Below are 22919 nucleotides of genomic sequence, written 5' to 3' on the forward strand. Positions count from 1 at the left end.
ACAAAAAACTAAACAGGAAAATAAGTCAATCCCAATAAAGCACAAACAAACGAATATGGAAGAAATTAACAAAATAACTTAATCTGAATCCCCCCCATGATGTGGTGGGCACTTGGTACATTCCGATTGGCCACTTCCTGTATTTAAGAGCTCTTCTTGAGGCGGCCATCTTTTGTTCTGGCCTGACAAGACGCCCCTCCAGCACCAGCAGGTAACAGAGTTAAACAACTTCAGATAGTTAGTTAACAATTAGCCCCACAACATGTAGCTAATGGTATGCCCCTTGTGTTTGGAAATAATGCCACTGTAGGCAGTAAGCTAGAAGCTGGGCATGCTAATATTTGTAGCAAGTTGAATCCATTATTTACACTTTAGCTGATTTTCTGTTGGGTATTTAAATGCTAAATATCTCTTATTGGGTCCACGGGCACGTTGAGTCGACAGATTGGCTGATTGGGGTTTGCTGAACGTTGAATTGCAATGGCTTTTCCTAACGAATGCAAATTTAATTAATTCTAATGCATCTAATTTGCGGCGTTGTTGATGGATGCTGTAAACAACACAAACCATCAGACCCAGCTGTGAATCTGGCTTCACCCTCTCAACCTTGATCCAGAATCTGTGTTTCTCTGCGGCGTCGTGACATTGGCGACTCGAACTCCGGGGAGGGTGTTATGGCCCGGAGAGTGTCACTCCACAGTGTCTGTGGCACCCCTACCAAGTGGGTAATGAGGTCAAATGAGGAATTACACAGTCACTTTAACCTGGGGGGCTTTTGGACTTCACACAGGGAACAGATTGCTGGAGGGTATGTTGTAGCCCCTGAAATCCGGGAACACCTGTGAAGCATCAAAGTCACCGGGTTTCTTCGTGTCTAATCATACGGACTGATGGGTGAAGTGAAAGGAAGAGGAAACATGAGGACTGAAAGATGTGCTCTCTAACCGGCGTAGCCGTTCAGCAGACGTTCAGGTTCAGAGACGGTGCAGATGCCCCTCTTGGGCTCAGATTAATTGCTGGATGGATGAAGCCACCGTGATTGACTGATGAATTTTATGCATCGAGGAGACACGAGGAAGATGAGTGTGGAGCGTTGCAAAGGGAAATCAGTGTTGAAGACTTAGAATTCCTCAAAAGAAGGCAACCTTGGAGTTTACCTTCAACACTGGGTGTTTTTCTTTGCATTCAAGACCACAAAGTCGAGTAGTAGAGTATTCTATTGTTGTGCATGTTGTATTGTGCGTTTACATTCTTCAGCCAAAGGTCACGGAGCTCACGTTGCCTCCATTGTGCACAGGCAACGAGGCTTATTTGACCTTCTGGATGTTCTACAACACACATGGACTGTTTGATCATAAAGGTGTGCTGTTGATCGTACAAAACAAGCAATTTGAAGACATTAACTTTGGGAAATTATGGACATTTTTCAACGTTTAAAGATTGAATATTGATAAAAGAAATGGCAGATTAATCTTAAATGAAATTAGTTCGAAATTGGAATAGTTGCACAGCGGGGAAATACACTATGTATTCTTTTGTTTCTCTACTATTGTTCCCTTTAATCATGTGTAATTTTGCACACTATGAAATGATCTTGAGTGTGAGAGAGCATGTTTTTTTTTTAATAACGGCATGCTGCGTTGCGAACTAACAACGGCACCTCAACAACAGAGCGAAGCCACAGGTAGTTTACGGGCTATCATCTGATGAATTCTTTCCCCGCTGGCTCCAGGTGCAGGGCCGGGATAAAGGCAGTCTATCACCAGAGACCCAGACAGCCAATGTAGCACAAAAGGAGCAGAATTATTTTTCTTCTTGTGACTCGGGTTCCTGCTTAATGAACTACACGCCACCTTGAATGACAAATAAATTGTGTTCTTTCACTTTTTTTAAGCCCAACAAACTGCTCAATGCATCACTAATAAGGTTAATTTGCGTCCCGCCGGGGCAGCAGGCATTAGCCTAAGTGTTTATCCCGCTGTTGGGCCGTCCCCTCCGTTAGACAAAGGAGCGGCGGCGGCGGCGGCGGCGGCGTCATTAGAATGACATGAGGTACGACGGTGAATGCCCAATATGCTCATCAGGCCTGAACCAAGTGAACAGGATTCAATCATGAATGTCTGTTTTGTGTATAATACACTCCTGATGAGCCTTGATGAATACGCTGGAGAAACCGTGGTGATTAAACTGAAGCTGACCAATCATGGGATCCGATTGGAAATAAAAGGGCAGCATGTGTATCGATGTGTTTACCGTGGAGTCGTGTGAGCCGCATGTTAAACGTATGGCTCCCCCCCTCCGAACTGATTAGAATTACAAATGTAGGCTATGGCTGAATATATATCTCCGGCCTGAATGATAGACTTCCGTTTATTAAAAAACAAACTGACTTTGAAGGCTTGCTGTTGAATAAAGGATTTCTCTGAGATGCTGCTGGTTTTCTACACGCCGGAGTGCTAAACCAACGGAAGGCTGCTGGTAAATTCACCGGCCCTTCTGTTGCATAAAGTGGCTTCTGATAAGCCTCATTTGAATAATTCCCATAAAGCTCGGCTGTTTTATCTCGTCAGTTTACCCTCGTCAGAAGAAAAAATGTGTGCATGGTTGTGCTTACAAAGTTGTCGGACAACGGCAACAACCGACGTCGATCAATTATAACGTTTTTTTGTATTTTTAGGCTCAGATATTATTGACTGGAAGTCGTTTTTTAACATTCTTTGAATCCAGTTGTGTTTTGCAGAAGTGTGAGGCTGCACTGTGGGCTTCATGGGAGTGGATTGTACAGTAGGAAGAAGGTGGCTCAGCTTCAGGTCTTGTTATGGAGGGGGGTTGAAATCCCAAGTCCATTAAATCACTCTGTACAACAGATTAGCGGGAGCCTATTAGTAGAGAAGAGTTCTGAGATTTCCTCACTCCCACATGTATTCTGGAAGTCAGCGTGGCTCCTGCAAAGTCTGCATTACCTGTAAAAACACTTTAAAGAGGTAACGGGGGCCCGTCTCTGGGACGGGATGTAATTAAGAGGAGGACGTGGGAGACCGGCAGCACGTCTTTATCTTAATATCTCAAGGGGGTTTAGGAAGAGAGCGGCAGAAAGGAGAGTCACTGGGAGGGAGGACGCTTCATTAGCAGTGGAGATCGTCCAGCCAATAACCAGTAACACACACACACACACACACACACACACACACACACAGGGACCAGGTCCAACACTGCCTCTGCAGGAGGAGTATCTGAAGATGGATATTGTCTGCTGCGAGCCAAGACTATTTTTGGGAGCCCGAGGCCCCTGAGTCGTCCCCTGGGCATCCTCTGATCAGCTTTGTCATCACACACACACACACACACACACACACACACACACACACACACACACACACTTGATGCATCACACCTCCAGGAATCTAACGCCTCTCTGTTTCTTTTATGGAGATGTCATCCGTGATGATGTTGGACGTGGAGTGAAGTTGTGTTTTAGGAGAACATCCCAGATACCACTAAGAGGAGACTCTGATGAAAGACGAGCTTTGATGCTCCTTAGGTCTAACAAAGCTCCCCCCCCCCCCCCAGTCTGTTTAATTCTGCAGCCTTCTCCATGTTTGATCTGATAGAAGTCTAAATGCCATGTTGTTCTCATCCACCTTCCCGCTCCACGTCCCCATTGCGCGCAAGGAATTCTGCGGCACGTGCGTAATTTTTTTATTTATTTCTCTTTTTGTTCTATAGCGCACACATACACACACACACACACACACACACACACACACACACAGAGAGAGACTTGAACACACACTCTTTCTGGTGTCCGTGAGGAGGAAGTCGTGCCCGGGAGGAGAAGTTTTCCCTCCGTGCCTCGGGGAGGACGTGAGGATTGTGGCGCATTGGCCGGCTGAGTGCTGCTGCTGAACGGACGCAGAGAGGAGGGGAGCTCGTACATGAACTCCTGCTGGCTGCGGAGGGGACTCTCTCTCTCTCTCTCTCTCTCTCTCTCTCTCTCTCTCTCTCTCTCTCTCTCTCTCTCTCTCTCTCTCTCTCTCTTTCTCTCTCTCTCTCTCTCTCTCTCTCTCTCTCTCTCTCTCTCTCTATCTCTCTCTCCAGTCTACACTGACAGAGGGGGGGATGCACTCGGAACGACAGTGGCATCTTTTGGAGAGCGGACCGGACGCATGAAACCTCAGAGAAACACCACTTAGTTGCTGTGTTTTCTTTGATTCTGTGAATATTGTGCCGTCTTCTCCCGGATGGATTGTTACGCACCGCGGGCAGAGTGGACGGCCACGCTGCGGAGATGAGCGCTGCGCGGCTCTACGTGCTCCAGGAGGATCCCCGCTCTTGATAGAAGGGGACCAAAGAGGACACAACGATATTTCCAACCCCAAAGAAGATTGCAAAAAAAAGTGGAGCGATTAGAGGAGGGCTGATGACGGGACTATTAATCCTTTCAGTGCACCAGAAGCACCAACGGGTATTGGAAACGCTTGGATGGAAATCGGGCGAGTGTTTAGAACTGTTTCTGGTTTTATATGAAACTGGTGATTAGTTGAACTGCAAAGGATTTATTACCACAGAAGACTGAAGGAGTACATTTTGGTCAAAGGTTGCATGCAATCGGCGTTTTTTTCCCGGATAATTTTCAGAAACTCTCATCTCAATCCTGTTTATTTTTTGTTTGTTTCGTCTTCCAGTCTTCCTACATCTAAATGGAATTAGTTGAGTCTGGAGCAGTTTGTGAAAGGAACAGACATGGTACATGGGCTCAGCTTCCATCACGGTAAGACCGTCCGCGTCCAGCACGCTGGAGCCCCAAGCAGAGAGAAAAGTGTACTAATCCTTTAAATATCAGAGCAACAGCTTAAACAGAGAAACAGCATGCTGATCAAACAAACAGCATGAGGTGACACAGTCACACTGCAGCCTGCCAACTCACTGCTGAAGGTCACGCTACCAGTGCTTGGGAAATGATCATATTAACATGTCAAAACTCAAGATGTGGTTTCTATTCCATCTGTATCACCTTAAGTCGTTTTTCAGTCATTTTTATGATTTATTTAAAAATATATATATATATATTATAGTTACATTTGTGTGTTTTTTATCAGTCATTTTTTGCAAATGTTTGTTTTATTATTGAATTTGGTCATTTTTGAGTACTTTTTTAAAACTATCAATCATTGTTTTATGACTGACAAAGACTACAAATTACAGGCCTATAGAGGTTATGTTCATAGCTATCTGTAGTCGCATTACATGTAATAATCCTCATAATTGATAAGATGCTGATACATTATTGTTCTAATTTATTTTGGTTCTTTGAGGTTAGGCAGGTTTAGGTAGTATAAAGCGTAAAGTACTGGAGTACTGGAGTACTGAAGTACACAAAATGCTAAACCTGCAACGTGTTCCTTGCTGACTCAACCCTCCCTCAGCTGAAACCAGGCTGTGCACAAAACAGAGGAAATCACAGGCCAAACCAACAAACACGTCATCCATTAAATGCATTTCTGTTCTTACAGTTGTTGCAAGTCTCCTCGTTCTTGGGTTGTCTGGGGCAACGAGGAAGGATTCAGCAGGTAAATCTCCATCGTCTTCACCTCTTTATTAAATAAATCCTCCCTTCATGAGCTTTAATCTTCATTCCTTGTTCTTCCAGTGAAGAACAACTCCGGCGTGAAGCCTGCAGGTCAATGTGGAACGTGGGTGAAGGAACCAGACGGAGGGCTCTTCACGTCGCCCAGCTACCCGAACAAATACCCCCCCGACACAGAGTGCGTTTACATCCTGGAAGGTAAAATATTCCTTCTGCGATGACAAAAATCACATTAAAGATTCTTCTTGAAGAGTGATGAGACGTTGGTGCACATGAGGAGGTGGTGTTTGATCGATGGGAGCGGATAATAAAGCACACTTAGAGGCGAATAACTATCGCAGCTCTGGTGTTTTTAAAGATGAACTTTTCATCAATGAAAAAGCACGAATTTTGACTCCCCCTTCTTGTTGTTGTAATGATGTGTCTTTGTGTGTCCCAGCACCCCCGAGGCAGTGCATCGACCTGCACTTCGAGGAGAACTATTCCATCGAGTCGTCTTGGGAATGTAAATTTGACAACATCGAGGTCCGCGATGGGCCGTTCAGCTTCTCCCCGATGCTCGGACGGTACTGCGGGCAGCACAGCCCGCCCGACATCCGGAGTAGCGGCCGATACCTGTGGATAAAATTTGTTACCGACGGCGAACTGGAAGCGGTGGGATTTTCAGCAAGTTACAACTTCACCGCAGGTATATCTTTTTTTTTGTTCTTGTCGCCTTACCACTCTTCACTTCCTTTCCTGTTTGTGAGCACATCCTTGCTTTTATAGCTCTAGCAGCAAGTGAATAACAAACATCATCCCGGGAACTTGCCCTTGTGGGAGCCTCTTGCAGTTTTATTGATTGTCTGTCTGCACACACTCAGTATTTTCCATCGGCGATATACTGTCATTGGCCGGGACACTCTGGTGACTGGCTGGGCCGCTACATCTTCCCTCCATATATCTGCGAAGCAAGCTCAGATTATAATTCAGTTCAGCAGCTCAGGTTTACGGGCCGGAGGGAGCCGGGAGAGAGAGAGAGAGAGAGAGCAAACTGATGGGTGTTGTCAAACACAATGGTGGGCAATAACGCTTGTGTGTAAAACCTTGGCTTTCTTAATTTGCCTCATCTTTTGGTTGAGGTCCCATTACTGAAGCGAGGGTGACGATTGATGACACGGAATCAGGGCATAACCACAATTTAATATTCCCTCATCTCCATTCCACTGGGTTTAATAACGCTGTTGAACTTTTTCTTTTTTAGTGTGTGTGTGTGTGTGTCGAATAGGCAGAGTGCCAGGAAGCTCGACCGGCATGCCAATTCGTCTCCACTGCCGCTTGCACCTTCAGGGGTGTTTTCACCATCGGCGTCATCGTTTCTACGACGGGCGCTAACGCATGCACGCCGACCTTTCAGCCGAAAACCAAGCGTTCTGGCTACGGGCTATTGGAAAGAAAGCCATTGAGGTGCAGAGGGACTAGATTTATCCCTCGAACGCTTCATGTGTGTGCGTTGCTATCTAGAAATCAAGAAGCTCTCGATGGGGAAATTACAGTGCAGGAGTGCAGTCAACAGGAATTAAATCTCCCGGGGGAATGAAGTGAAACGACTGTTGAGACGAAGCGCTGCTCCTCTCAGTGGAGGTTAAATGACTTATGTGAAGCGACGGCGACGTGAAGCTGCTGTAGCTCAATGGGTTCGCTCAGAAACAACATCTCTCATTCAGGAAGGAGTTGCAGTCAAATCTATATCGAGTGTCAGGCATGGATGTGTTCGGTGATTTTGAGTTAATTGCGTGTTTTTAGGCTACTTGGTGCTCTTCAGCTGCAATTGGCTAGTTGATTAGCTAAAAATCTACCAGACAAGAATAGCATCGGATGGATGCTAACTATGCTATGCCACTGAAGAAATAGTTCAACATTTTGGAAAAATCCATGTATTATTTTGCCAGGAGTTGGATGAGATGATTGATATCACTCTAAGCTTCTGACAGCAGCCTGTTTGCTTAGCTTAGCTTATCTTAGCTTAGCATAATGACTGGAAATGGGCAGAAACAGCTAGCCAGGCTTTATGTTGGATTACAAATGGTATCATAAGCAAACTTTCCCTTTGCTTCATTGGACCTCATGTGGAGTTTTTGTTGATTCCCCCTTAAAGAGTAAAGCTAAGCTAAGCTAACCAGCTGCACAGACGTTGCTAGACACTTCTGCTCAGACAGCATGAGTTATCTGGCTAAGCTAACCAGCTACAGGTGGTGTAGCTTCATATAAATTGTATAAAAACCTTGGTATCGATCTTTTCTTCTAACCCTTGGCAACAACGCAAATAAATATATCTTCCAAAATGTTTAACTTCTTTAATAAACATGAGCCCTTTAATATGACAATAACTGTATTTTTATGTCGACGTCTACGTTATGTACTTGTAGACTAGGGGTTTTCCATCTAAGGGATAGACTGTTAAACCGTCTCCCCCAATGGACATCAATGAAAATGGAAGTACGGTAGGCCTATCGCATATTAATGCAAAGAAACGCCACGATAAAAAGCTACTTCAAAAGACACACAATGAGGGATCATTTTTTATTTCCAGGCCTTGATAGTGAGAGACGAAGCATCCAGACCACGTTATTCTGTAGTGTTTCCTCCGCCTGCTTCTCTCGGGAGTCTCATTGAAATTTTGCTGAGAGGAAAGAAGAAGAAAAAGAAGAAAAAAAGGCCCTCTTCCTCTTGACTTGATAGGAAATATCTGTGGCATATGATTTGCATAATTAAAGAAGATAAAAGTCCCGAATTCACTTGACTTGATACTCGAATGCTTGAATAGCGTCTCTCACAGCTGCTCTGCTAACCATGCTAATTCATACAGCCCTCCTCTGATGAATGGTGGGGGGGGGGGAGGCAACAATAGGTGACGTGAATCGGCTTTCCTCAGTCATTTCAGCATCAGAGAGATAAAAACTCCTCTCAGAGCCTTGTGCTCCCGATGACTAATACAGAAGGCTAGAACCGAAGCCCCGTAGACAACTAGAAATCTCATAATACCTACAGTCGTGTTTAATGTTGTGGTACTTAAGTGAGGCACTTGAAGTCTGCAGATGCTTCATGCATTCAAATATAACGTGTCATCAGAGGAAGTGAGAGACGCTGGCCTAACGGACACTAAGAGATCTAAATGAAGTCGGCCGTCCCGGTGATGTGATGCCGCAATTTATTTGTCAAACAAATTGCACCCAGATGCCTCATGCTCTTCTCTCATGCATCACAGAACTCTTACTGCGGTCTCTGGACTCATGCGTCTGAACTCCTGTTGTCTTTCATTCAGCTGCAGAGTCAGGCTGTCTAGCACCTGTGCAAGGATGCAGTGGGGCTGCCTGTGTGACCCAGCTTTAGTCACTTGACGTATTCAACCGTCCTAACATCCTAATTATCTAAAACCAGTCCAACAATTTTGGAAATACATTTTTGTTGCTGGGAGTTAGACGATACCACTGAGCAAAGCTTTGCCTAAAGACCGGGATCAGCAAACCAGGCTCTGCAAGACGTCAACAAAAACCTTGTGGTCTGTTTGATTTGATAAAGAGAGCCCTGTTAGATTGTAATCCTGAATATCTGATCAGGATGACGATGGTGCCGCCTGACCAAAACTGGCACATTGAGATCTGATCCAGAAAGAGTCGAGATAATGAGTGCTCAATAATATCGGGCAAATGCAAAGGCCTGCAGAATACGTGTCAATATCCAGATAGAGATCACAATGTTAACACCAGGTGTAAAGAGGGCCCTTAAGACAAAGCCAGACGTAGCTTTAAGCTAAGCTAAGTTTCTCTTCAAGCTGTTTAAACATAGAAGTGGTTTCAGGCGTCCCATCTTGCTCTTGGCATTCAGAGTATATTTAAAAAATAAATGTCAAACTGTTCCTTTAAGTGCATAACGATGCACTCCGGTCTCTCAAAGATGCCAACATGCGGCGTGATTAACCTTGACACGTTATTCCGATGCCACTCCGAGCCGACTGTATCGGCCTCGCGGGACTCATCGCGTTCTGCCGCTTCATAATCAAGTGCACGTGTAAAAGGCAGCTCAATCAATTAAGGCTGGCAGGCTGGGGATACCGGGGGGAAGTAGAGACGCCACGAGAGGGAAGAAAGACTCGCTCAAATGTAGTGTCTCCATTCACCCGGATCACTCACCGCTAACGGCAGGCTAGCATCGCTCCTCGCTACGCTCTTTGTTGAGTTAGTCAGGTTGGCTTTACAGTAGAAGCTTCTGACTGAGTGAGTCTGCTTCCTGGAGTCCCTGGAAACTTAGAGAGGTACTAGAGGAGTCGGTTAGACTTCCACAGCTTAAATCATGCTATTAAAATGACATTGTTTTACTCTCTGCAGACACTTTTTCAGGCTACGGCAGGCTGTTTCTGTTTGTTAATGTTTCAGAAATTAACAAAAAATTGCACTTGCAGTGTTAAGCCTAAGTTTGAATGTGTTCATTTGTAGTTGGAGACTCACATTTTCACCATAGGATTTTATGATCTCCGTGATACTGACACTCAAGTCGGATCAGTTTTGTGATTAACTCCGATAGTCGAGTTTAGCACCTCTAGAAGGAAAGGGGCTGTTCATGCATTTCTATGTTTATTATTGCGTCATTTTTCTGCCCAAATATTCATAGTGGAACATTCATTTAGTTTTTAAATGGTGACACATTTGAAGTGACCGTGCGATATTGAGCGAAAGCCTACGAACACTTTGAATGACCTTGCATTGCCTTGCCTTACAAACAGCCGTATGTAGAACTAAAGAGACCCAGTAAAAAGCTTCACATGAAGTGGCCTCCTGTGGATTCACCGTCTCCGGAGGTCGGCGGCGAAGCCGAGGCGTCACACTGTGACAGGCCGCCTTATGTGCTCACATGTGATATTAAATGGCACGTAGAATATTCCAGCAGGTGCAGACGGGGAACTTGCTGTGTAGGAAGTGGTGTGGAGTGTTTCTGAGTGTGTTCTGTTGGGGGATTTGGGCAGCACTTTGCCACTGGGGTCTGTCGTAGGGCACCGTGACCTTAGAGCCCTCTGGACCGCTAGATTAAGTGGTGTTTCAGCACCTAAAGCCAGAGCAAATAAAAACTGCAAGTCCCCAACTCAGTCTCTTGCTCCCTGGTCTCCGATCGCTGGCTGTGCAGAGCCAAGACCTGGTGCCGAGGCCGATGCTGCTCCATGGAGACTCTGGCAGTACTTGTACATTTTCCTTGACCCCAAAGGAGTAGTGATACTGTTCCTTTAGTGCAAATATAAAGACCCTGCTTCTTAGATGTGTTGTTTGTCTGTGGATACATTTAAAAATTAGACATTCTTGATTGGAATTGGGTAATTTGTGCCAAACTCAAAAAACATTTCCCCTCATGAGGCATAACTAGTGAAATGGTTGGGGGTCAGCATGCCATCCGTCCTCATGTGTTCCCCACCTTCGGCAGCACTGTATGTGTTCCACCATTAGGAATCCAGGCCATTACTAATGTGTCTGTGATCAGGATGACACTGATTGATCTGAGCGCCTCGCCGCCCCACACCGACCTCTAACTGGACCGGGAATCTTTTTTTTTGGAACGAAATGAGTCAAATGGCATTTGAGATTAGAGTCTGGAATAGGATATATGAGGCCATCATAAAAGGGAGGCAGGGCCTTGAGATTGGACCTCGATGAGCTCCAACAAAATTGGAAAATTGAACCTTATAGAGATTGACTCTTTGCAGCACCGTCACCGGGCCGATCGAGGAAAAGTTCAGCCTGCTTCTCGGTTTCACGTCGGCCTCCAAAGTCATCTGGAAATGTTTGGTTGCATCCGATTAACTCCCAGAATGAAGTTTCCAAAAGACGCCACCAAATGATCGTCATGGTTTCATATTTTAGGTGGGAAACAAACCGAGCTTGTCATCCAGTATACTTCCACTTCTCCACCATAATCCAATAAAGACACCGTCCCCACGCTGCTACACCACCTAAGGCACTAAAAATCTCATTTCCCCCACGCCCCCCAACACTGGTTGGGATTCAGATTCACAAAAGAAGGAGCTGAAAGCTGGATGGAATTCATGAGAGAGAGAAAATCTCCTGTGGTGCATTTTTTCTTTTGCTGTTCTCCCTAAGATCTCAGTAAAATAGTGAACATCTGCCCTGGTGCTTATTGTCATCCTTCCTCCCAGGAGCGGACATCACCTTCTCTACGTGATTGTGTGGCGCTGCCTACTGTTTCTCTGATTGTTCAGGGTCTGTCTATCTCCTGGTAGGGATCTGGTTGCTCTCTGCTGAACGTGTAGGTGTACATGTGCAATGCAAGTGGCCGGAGGGGCTTTGGCGAAGGTTTGTGTTTATTCTGCAGACATAAAGAGACAGACCTGTGTCTTTGATGCCCACGTAAACCTCATTTCCTAAAGAACCTCCTGCATGAGAGAAAAGAAGAAGAAGAAGAAGAAGGCGGTTGCTGCTGCACCCTTCAACACTGCCTCTGTGTTTTTTCTCTCCAAAAGACGAGATGGATGCAGTCAGTTAGCATTGCAGGCACACCTCTCGCAGCTGTGGAAGAGGGCGGGCTCACCATGGTGCCTTAACTCATCCCCCTGTCTCTCCTTCCTCAGCTAACACTGCCTCCTTTCTCCTCTCCTCTCCTCCTCTCTCTCCTGTGAGTTATGTACCCGGTCCACGAGAGTGAAATGTCCCATTCACTCACGTTGGCATATATATGTATGGATGTATATATAATCTATATGTATATATGCATAAATAAATTAAAGAGTTAGAGAGTTTTAATACTTTTTTTTAAGAGTCCGTAAATTTGAGAGATTTTCGATGGTTCTGGTATTCAATTTGGACAGCGATAAAGTTTCCTTCCTCTGACATCACACTCCTCTGACATCACACTCCTCTGACATCACACGCCTCTGACATCACACTCCTCTGACATCACTCACCAGGAACTTGACCCGCTATCCAAACGGGAACGGCTTTTTTTTACTTCCTCTGGCTGTTTCCAAGCTCCCGGCCCGATCATCCTGCAGATCAATCAGCGGCTCGGACCGCCTCCTGCCTTCCCTCCTCGGTGACAGTGTGTTAGCCAGGCCTGCTGTTCGGCTACAGATGCTGTGTGTGTGTGTGTGTGTGTGTTGGGGGGGTCAGGGACGCCGCTCTGCTGCAGCTGGAACACTGCAGTCGTGTAAACTGGTTTGTTTGTGTCCCGGTTCAGGTATCGGAGTGAAGGGGTTTTTGTTTGTGTGTGTGTGTGTGTGTGTGTGTGTGTGTGTGTGTGTGTGTGTGTGTGTGTGTGTGTGTGTGTGTGTGTGTGTGTGTGTGTGTGTGTGTGTGTGTGTGTGTCTGTGTGTGTGTGTGTGTGTGTGTGTGTGTGTGTGTACTGTATACACACTCCATATGTGCATGCATCACATCCACGATGCTGCAACCTATACACTTCACACAGTGTTTGCTACATTGTAACACATGATCCATATGGTCTTTGAACTGCATTACAAATTAGCCGGGCTGTTGTAAGTGCCCCCCCCCCCCCCCCCTCCTGTAGGCATAACAGCTTGCCGGGGGCTCTTTGTTTCATTAGCCTATCGCTGTGGTGGATCCCAGCCCCGGTGAGACTGTGCTCTTCTTTTATATACATATATATTAAAGTCTCAAACATCCCAGAGAATTATTCTCTTAAGAGGTTTGATTGAAAAGGTCGTTTTTTTTTTGTGTGTGTTTTTTTGGAGGAAGGTGAAATGCTTTTGTTTGCTCGTCCCTCCTGATTTGTACGAAGGGTGTCACCGAGCAGATTGCTTTCCACGCTTGATGGGTTCTGTTTCCATCTTTCATCTTTAGATGCTTCCTGAGGGAGTTCATGTATTAACAAACCAGAGACAAAAAAAGTCCAACAACGGCCCTAAAAAGAGGATGAATAACGGTCTGTTTTCATAACCTTATGCATTGCCCCCCCCACCTTTTGTTGGCAGAGGCTTGGACTCTGCATTCCAAGCTTATCATCCCTGATGCCGAATGGAGCTGAATCACATTTGGCATCGGTAGTGATCTAATAGGGAACGGCGAGCTTTTTTGTTTTGCCGCTGGGAGAATGATGTCAAACGTTCAACCACTACGGAGGGTGAGACCGTGATGGGATTACCAACTGCTGGAATTTGAGTAATCCTCCAAACATTTCCACATAATAGAAGTGTTATTCATATTTATGTATAATACTCCCGTGTAGGAAATGAGAAGTCGATGGTACATTTGGTGAAATGAAAAGTGCAGCCTGGGTCATTCATACTGGCGGGACCGAGTTGGACGGTTAATGCATACCATTACCATCCGATGGGCTCGTAGAAAGGCTGTGACAAGTGCTTTATGGGTTACAAACGGACTGGAGTACTCCGGCTGCTCTCGGCCCAACGTGTTTTTATTTATTCTCAGGGTTCCCTGGGTTCAACCGGAGGAGGAAATAGTCAATGTAATAATAATGGAGCAAAATATGTACACAGAGATAAAGGTCTTTGATGGGTTTGGAGAGGTGGTTCCAATGAATGGCAGACCAGGACTACATTCTCACTATGTAATACTTGCCCCCCCAGTTTTTGAAGGATTGCTATTGCACCCCAAGGATCCATTATGTGTAGTCGCGGGCTGCAGAACAGCTCCTCCAGGAAAGACCCGGTTAAATGTGAATGTTTACCGTTATTCATCCTAAATGTGACATTCGGTTTCCTGCAGGCGTGAAACAGATTGGACGATGTTCTTTGCAGTTGTTGCCGAAGGTGTCAAGGGTTTGAGTCTTGAAACCTTGAGTCACGAGAGCCGAGCAGAACACGTTCTGGGCGAGGTGTTGGTTTCCGTCAGCTTTTCTCGCACATCTCGCCCTCTTTCATCCCCGTCCAAGCTCAAACCGCTCACCCGTCCGTGATCATCGAGGTGCGAGATAGCATTTTTTTTTTTTATTCTTGTCTCCATGCCGACGGAGCCTGGCGGGTCAATTAAAGACCGTCGTCTTCCATTGGACGTCTGGAAGTCGTTCTGGCAGATTGCCGAGTGCAAGGACCCGGAAAAAAGTCTCTCTCTCGCCCTCAAACAAACACTAACAGCCCACCGAACAGCAGGGCCTCGCCGGCGTTTCATTTTCCCATTCGGCGAGCTCGATTAATCACAGCACTCCTATACAATGCGACGCACATGGCCACCCAGCCTCGCCGGCTTTCATTATTCCCCCCTACGCCGGGGAAATGTGAGAAAGGGTGTACTACTACTACTGCATGTGCTGTGTAGGAACACGAGATGCAAAGAGACAAAGGAAGAGGAAATGAGAACGCAGCGATACAGAGAGGTTTGGACTGGTACAGGATCGGGGGTTAGCTGCTCCACATCCCCGTAAGGCTTCTATCTGAATATTCATCGAGCTGATACTCGCTTTTTCTCACCACCGTCTGGAAAAGGATGCCAATCGGCTTTTACCTCGTGGCCACTAATAGGCCTCAGTTCCTAACGCACATATAACGACTTCTGCACCTCCTTGCAAACGGCCTTCAAACAGCTGATGACTGTTTGTGATTGTCGTGCGTGAAGGACACCTTACTAGAAAACTAGTTTTTTGCAGTTGCTTCATTTCTCTGGAAATTGAGACTTCATATTTCACGATTGGTTCGCTCCATGTGATGAAATATCCGATCAAAACCGCTGAAGGAAATCCTTCAGTTTTGCTTACTCGTCCACATTCGGCACGTTTATGTAATCCTCGTTGGGGTTCGATCGGGTTTACAGAGACGTTTATAAGACTGTAATATAAGACAGACGTGTCCTTTTGCTGACTGACTCTGAATCTGTCTGTGCAGAAAAAAACAAGAGGAACAGTTGAGTTCACTGATGTGAAATGCTGTTTCTTTGACACGTTTGGAGCCGTGCACATGTAAAAGTACAAGGCTTGCCCTCATTCTTTGTGTCCTCGTGTGGATCCGGTCTGCGGAAAAACCAACTGAAATCTGTATGCTACTCCTAATCCACCAACACATGCTCTCTGGACCTCTGCTGAGCAGCTACGTCTGAGCCCTGTGATCAAAAAATCCTTTTCAGTTCGTCTGTGGAGGTGACGTCGGTTCTTTGGTTTGTATGTTTGGAAGGAAGAGGAAAATAACGTCTGTTTCCCCTCCAAATACTTTTTTTTCTTATATAACTACCCCTTTGCCGTTGTACAGCAATCTTAAATATTCGGGCATATAATCCTTTTGGGGCTCTTCTGTGTGAGATGTAGAATTTGAGTTGAGATTGAAATCACCCTCCTCTTCCCTAGATAGCCGTGTGCATCGAGGACATAATTTTCTTTTTCGTAAATTAGAAAAGATTAGGTTGAATCTTTGGGGGGGGGGGGCTCGACGGAGGATTCTGACGCCCTCCGGGCAACACTTTCTTTCCTTCTGCCGACTTTACCTTCTGATCTAGTTGTTATTTCACAGTCTAACTCTGTCTCTTTGTTACAGGAGGTAACGATGCGTGTGTGTGTGCTGTGCTGGTGATTAATAATTCATTCAGATTGTCATTTTTAAATGCCTTTTGACGTGCTTGCTGCAAAGTAATTTATTCCATGTAAAACCACATGCAAAAGGCAGCATTTACTGTGTTTGAAATCACGCATCCGTGAACTAATCCCCCACAATGCACGGCACAGAGCGAGGTACCAGGGCCTGGACCAGGATCCCGGGGTCACCCATCAGCAGTGGGAGATGGCGGTGGGTTTAAATCCCCCTCATTGTGTGTTCATAGGAGCGACTGAGTGATCGGGAGGGAAGTCCGAGCCATCGATTTCATCGTGCGAAGGCTTTGTGGAAACTTGTTTGAGAAAGAGCTCAGTGAAAACGCCTAAATTGAAAGCGGGGGGGCTTTGGCGGGGCTTAGATATTCATTTGCTGGCGGCTCCGGCTCTTCAGTGAGGTTTTAGCTGCTAGCAGGGGATCTCTAGCCACACCGCTTGTCAAACATCTGTGGTTTCGCCACTCAACAGCTGAAACAAAGGTGATATTCTTTTGAAAAAATCTGGCATTTTTAGTGCTGAAAATAAAAGCAGAGGCGTGTTTGCCTGTTAGGGAAGATCTCCCCGTTGTCTCCAGTAGCCTGGAGGTTGGTTGGAGTTGAGAATGTAAATGATTATACTCGCCTCTGATTGGATGCTGCTGTGTTCCTGGACGCTGTCATGTTGAAGCTGCAAACAACAGCAACGCTTTGTTTGAAGGGTTTTTACTGAGTTGGAGAATCGAGGGCTTTAGCTGCGCTTGTCTTTAGTATTTTTTGTGATTGGATGCGTCAAATCTAAGCATCGCTGTGTCCGAATAAGTGTCCACACCTTAGTGATCGCATATATTTAATAATCAAAGGAGCCTGAAACGTTGGATAAACGCTACATTTCCAATTAAACGCTTAATTGTTGCTTTATTGAAGAGAAAGCTCTGCTAATTCGCTGATGAACACGTTTCTCTTCCTTTTTTCACAATAAAATGAACTCGGCAAGCTGAGATCTGAGTCCTATGTGATCTAGACCACCCGGGCACGTGGTCTGGCTGATTTGGATCCCCTAGACCGCCTGGGCATGTGGTCTGGCTGATTTGGATCCCCTAGACCGCCTGGGCATGTGGTCTGGCTTATTTGGATCCCCTATGCGAGTTACGATCCAACCTCGGAGCCTCCGACAACGACGCATTGAAAGAGACGAGTGGAAGCTGTGCTGCCTCTAGTGGTTTGAGGCCGTACGTACAGCGGGATGTTGATGCTAGTGCATTTCTGAGTACATGATCCCTCACTGGCTTCCCATCGTTTGACCAATGTGCAGCCCAGCCTGAGGTTAGAAACCCTACACCCTCATAAAGTTTGTATTCGGAGGTTAAATCCATATCTTCCTCTGCGGTCGCTGAGTTGTTATTAGAGTGTTTTTTAAAATTGAATGAGCTCTCTCGCTGCTTCACTGAGCTAAACTGACACCGACAGTAAACGTGGTGTTATTTATTTTTTATTTATTCTTTTGGCACAGCTTGTGTTTTGTCAACACACAAGTGAAAAATCTCTTTTTGGGTGTCCTCCGTGTAATCCTGATTGGGATTGGGGGCTTTTTTTCATTTCATTAAATGTGAGAGGGATTTCATCAGCTGGAGGGGAAACGATAGTGTTTCCTGCTCTAAACTAACAGATGGGATTATAAGCTAAAAAAAAAGAGTTTACACGAGGCCGATGAGTCTTTTGTGCCAACAGGTTTCATCACATGCAAACTCCATCTTAATCACTTTCCCACCTCTGTCATCGGACGCCTTTCATTCTATTGTTGCTGCGTTGAGCAATCTGTGCTGCAACTTGGCCGGCGTGATTAGCCGACTCACCAACGAGCAGCGTTTCCTTCCATCGGAGTGAGATCTTTATTTGATATACTCTCTTTAGCACACTTCTCTGTTAATACTCCCATCACACACACACACACACACAAACACACACACACACACACACAAACACACACACACCGTCCAGACAATTTTGAGAAAATGAAAAATCTTTTATAAGGACGTTATCTCACCCGTTTCCAGTGGACATTTTTTTTTATGGAACTCAATTGATGCATGACTGCTTCCATTAACTTCCCGACCCCCACGTCGGTATAAATACACTTTTCAATTTAGATAGTGGTGAATGGCGTTAGCATCGGCGTTAGCATCGGCGTTAGCATCGTAGAGTATCAGACCTCCCGCTAAATGTTTGATTCTTTTATGAATGAAGTTCACGTGAGCCACATTCAAGGAAATGGAGATCTCTCAATCTTTGTTTGGCAACTGGAATCTGAAATTGCTTTATATCTTATATAACAAAAACTGTTTTTTGTGTGTTTTGAGTCATGTCAACCAATTTGCCTCCTCCTTCTGTCAGTAAAATTCCACTTTATTTATTTTTGCCATCGTCCACTTGGTCGCTTTAGGCCACATTTACACATAGCCGAGTATTTACACAAACTAATATTTCCCCCAAGTTTTCATTTACATGAAACTGCATAAATATGCTGTCGAGCGCCATCATATGCCAAACCTATAGGTGGCAGTGTAACGAGGAGGATGAAGCCATGCAGGCCAATCAGAATCAATAAGAAGTGACTTCCTGTTCCTGTCAAAGGGGAAACATGGACGCACACATGACTCTTAAGTATTTCCTGTCACACTAAAACTCCGTTTCACCCAGAAACCTGTTTTTACTAATCTCCACTTTGGCCCGGAGTTTTTAGAAATTAGTGTTTCCGTGATAAAGAAAGGCCAAACCTCGTGAAAAGACGTGTTTTTCCTACGTGTAAACAGGGTCTTACACCCGTTCCTCCGAGGCTTAGTGTGTTTGTAAGAAAGAGAGAGAGGGAGGGAGAGCGAGGTAGCAACACATCTAATGGGGGGTTTATCAAAGTCAAGCTGAATACTCGAACAGTCTAGGCCGGCACATCAAAGCCGGCTCTCTCCACTCCGCCGCCAAACTACTCTGGACATCCATCAAACACCCGGGCAGGCGAAGGGCCTAAATTGACTAAATTGGACGAGGGGAAATGTTTGCTTTGTCAGGACAAATACTCCGATGCAGGTCTTTTCCCTGCATGTCAATAGGACTCTGATGAAGCCGGGATTTCGTACCTTTCGAGGCAGCGTTCGTCCTCGACGGTAGATTATGGTGAGGAGGCCGTGAGCTCCGATCCAACATGCTCTACGGCTGTGCGATCGATTCCAAGAGAAGATGAAAAGGAAAACGCTGTGTGATTTGATTTCTCATTCAGGGGTCTTAATTCCCCCCGACACACATGGAGAGGATCGGACCGTCCTTTTGATTGCAGGGAATCTGACCAACAGGGTTATTCTCTCTTCTTCTTCTTTTTTTATTAGACTTCAAAGGTTACACAGAGGAAGAAATGCAGCGTGTGTGTGTATATATAATATACATATTAATGTTTTTGAGAGCTGGACATACTTTAATCCATCATGAATGTATGTTGTGCGTGTGTTTCCTGGCACTGATATAGGAACATAAATGTGTGGCTCTGCACAGTAAATCCATGGAAGGGATGAAAATCCATTATGTGAATTGCATTTTTATTCTCTCCGCTGGCCACAGAAAACCGATATTTGCATGCTTCACTTTGAATTGCATAGAGTTACATATCATCTGCTGCCACATGTGGAGCTCCGGACACCGTATAGAAATGGATTGTGGCGTTTTGCCGCTGTGCCGTGAGATTACTCCCCCACCTCTTCCTATGGCTGTAATAATGTGAAAGCTGAGGTTACAGATGAGATAAAGAGGCGTATTGACCGTGTGGAGCAGACATCGTTAAATGTCCGAGTGCATTACAATCATTTCTGAAAAGTGTTTACCAATCAATAAATAATAGGCATGTCCACGATGCCTCATTATGAAAAAGGAAATATAGCTCGTATCTGTGCAGGAGTTTGCATCCACAAAATGCTAACATCAACATGCTAACATTCCCACAGTAGCTAGATTCATCCTCTGGGCACCACGAATATATCTGTATCAGATCTCAATAGCCGTCAAGATATTTCACCAAAAAGATGTTGAGGGGAGAAACAACGAGAAAAGGTCAACATGAAGAGGGTTCAGCTGCTGAGGACCATGAATGTCTCAGTAAAACTGCCTGGCGATCCAGGCAGCTTGACCCATAAAAATATAGTTATCTGTTTAAAATAATAAATAATAATAAACACGTATCATTCACACGGTCGTTTCTGTGGAAATGCAGCAGGAGATGCAGCGTAAACACACTGCTAAGGGCCAATGCACCAGTGACACACACACACACACACACACACACACACACACACACACCTTAACTGTGCAGTTATTGATTGCTCCTCTCTCCATTTTGCTGAGACAGATGCTCTTTCTCCCAGGATGCTACTCGACCAGTTGGCTGGTGGCCCTTTCTCTCTTTCTCTCTCCCTCTCTCTCTCTGTCTCTCTCTCTCTCTCTCTCTCTCTCTCTCTCTCTCTCTCTCTCTCTCACTCTCTCTCTCCCACACACACACACACACACACACACACACACACAGTCATCACTACTAATCACCTGCCTCTCTTACTTGACTCCAGACAGCTTCCAGTCCTTCACATTTGTCTCTTTTCCTCCCCGTCTCTCTCCGTTTTGTTCGTCCTCCATCACTATTCATTCACTTTCACCCCCGTCTGAACCGTCTCACCCGTCTCTCCCGTCTCTCCCGTCTCCACCATTTCTCTGCACCGTCTGATGTTTCCTTATTCTCTTTCTACTCCTACAAAAAGCCTGTCTCTCTTTGACCCCCTCGCTTCACGTCGTCTTTGCCTTATTAGGTACTTTCCACTTTTTCTGCTTTATTGCCAAACTTTATTTTATTTTCAACTTTTTTATTATTTCCTAACTTAGAGACGCAACTCACAGTTATTTACAACATTGATTAGTCTGTAGATTATGTTTTATCATAAAGCAAATTGATTGTCGTGTCTGCAAAATGACAAAAATGTCAAAAATCTCATTTTTGAAGATCTTCGATTCTTGTGTTTGGTCCAACCAACAGAATAAAACATATTACATTTTCTATATTATAAAACAGAGAAAAACAGCAAATCTCCACGTTTGAGAATCGTTTTTCATTCATAAATGACTTACAGTTTTTCTCGATCGTTTACACACATTTTCTGAAAGCATGCCTCATACTCTCAGAACTCTACACACAAATCAACAAACACACACACAATGGGCAAAACCCCTCAATTCTCCTGCAAAATGAAACTTTACTTTCAAAACAATGTTATTTCTTCTCAAAATGGTATTTTGTTTTCAAATGACACACACAAACCATCATATGAATAGACATTTATAAGAACCAGTTGAACACTGATGTGCTCAATGTAAAACACGATGAACACTTCTTCTCCATTTACCATAATGACTTTGGCCTTCTTTTGTTCAGTGTTACACTCACTACAGACAGTACATACATAAATGTGTTGTAAAATATTTTAGAATATTGTTTTTGTATATTTTATTTTTCCCACAAGAATACTGTAATGTATAGTTTTCATCCCAACCAACACAAAGTTGCATATACAGTGGTCTACATACAAAACCAGAAGAAATGACTGTATACAGTTACAAAAAAAACAAAACAACAACTATCCCGCATCCTCTCTTCTGTTTCGGTCTGGCCACAGCACCTCATCCACATCACAGGCAATGCAAGCGAAGGCCAAGCAGCGGGGGAAATATAGCCTAGCATGGCAAATCCATGCTAGGCTCCTCCTCGTACTCTCACTCCTCTGCCTCTGTTGCCAATGTTGGCATCCATTGCTCCAAAACAGAAGAGCTCACCTGTTTCACTTTTATGCTAATGCTCTGATTGCGAATTGTAAAACTGTGTTGCAGGTGTTTTCCCATGTGATGAGTCAGTGTGCATAGTAGGGAAATTAACTTTAGAATTTTGAATGGCAGTGTGTTCCTTGTGAAAACAAGAGATTTTCTTCATGAAAATTGTGCCAAATGCAGAGAATTGTGTGTAGTGTTTTGAAAAAAGTGTGTTTTAAAACTGCAATTTGAGTGTAAAGCAGGAATTGTGCTTGCAGTTTAGCAGAGTTAGTTCAGGGTGTTGGTGCATGAGTTACATGTTGTGGTCATTGTGTCTCAAGTACCAGTATTTGTGTGTAAACAATTGAGAAAAACTGTAAACGACAAAAATCTATCATCGGAATGGTTGCAGTTTGCGACTAATCGAATCGTTGAGCTCAAGGTGTGAAAATATTCATACCATCATCCTCCTTTGTTATATTTAGAAAAATACAACATATAAGAGAATATTGATAGGAACATGATAGAAGAAAGAAAGTGGAAAGTTGTTTTTTAGCACTGTGAATCCAAAGAAAATATTTTCACTGAGAGCAAATTGATATCACAAAGATTTCATGCGACTCTAAAATCCTTTGGACCTGTTGAAGGGAACAAGTTACATTTGCTTTTTGGAGGAAATGGAGCTCCGTAATGAAGTCTAATGAATATTCAACGCTGTACTTTACAAAGTAATGCAAGAAAAGCTCTCTAATGCAGCGAAGTGAGATTTTAAAAAGTGATGTTCTTCTTCTTCTTCTTCTTCTTCTTCTTCTTCGTGACCTGTGACCTGTTGAGTCACGTCGGTTGTGGGAAACGTAGTCGGAGCGGCTTAACGAGCAGTAATCTCCTCGTCTGGCAGCGTCCGCTGTGTCAAGCACGAGTGTTTTTTTTTTGTATTTCACGTCCTCGTTGGAAGCCGGGAGAGACGGAGGGAACTATTTTAGACTTGAAAC

General features: G+C 44.7%; 1 protein-coding gene across 5 annotated transcripts in view; it reads left to right on the plus strand.

Moving 5' to 3' along the window:
- Positions 1-3968: 3968 nt before the first annotated feature.
- The window catches only part of neto1l (neuropilin (NRP) and tolloid (TLL)-like 1, like), a 56208-nt gene continuing 37257 nt past the window's right edge, over positions 3969-22919 (plus strand). For 2 of the 5 annotated variants that reach the window (XM_084033868.1, XM_084033872.1), the window contains exons 1-4: positions 4600-4771; positions 5514-5570; positions 5651-5785; positions 6027-6275. In XM_084033868.1, the coding sequence (XP_083889994.1) occupies positions 4744-4771; positions 5514-5570; positions 5651-5785; positions 6027-6275 (469 nt within the window). In that variant the 5' untranslated portion in view covers positions 4600-4743. The other 3 variants (XM_084033870.1, XM_084033871.1, XM_084033869.1) reach the window with 2 other exon arrangements.

Source organism: Eutrigla gurnardus, assembly GCF_963514095.1.
Source record: "Eutrigla gurnardus genome assembly, chromosome: 18".
Taxonomy (NCBI): Eukaryota; Metazoa; Chordata; class Actinopteri; order Perciformes; family Triglidae; genus Eutrigla; species Eutrigla gurnardus.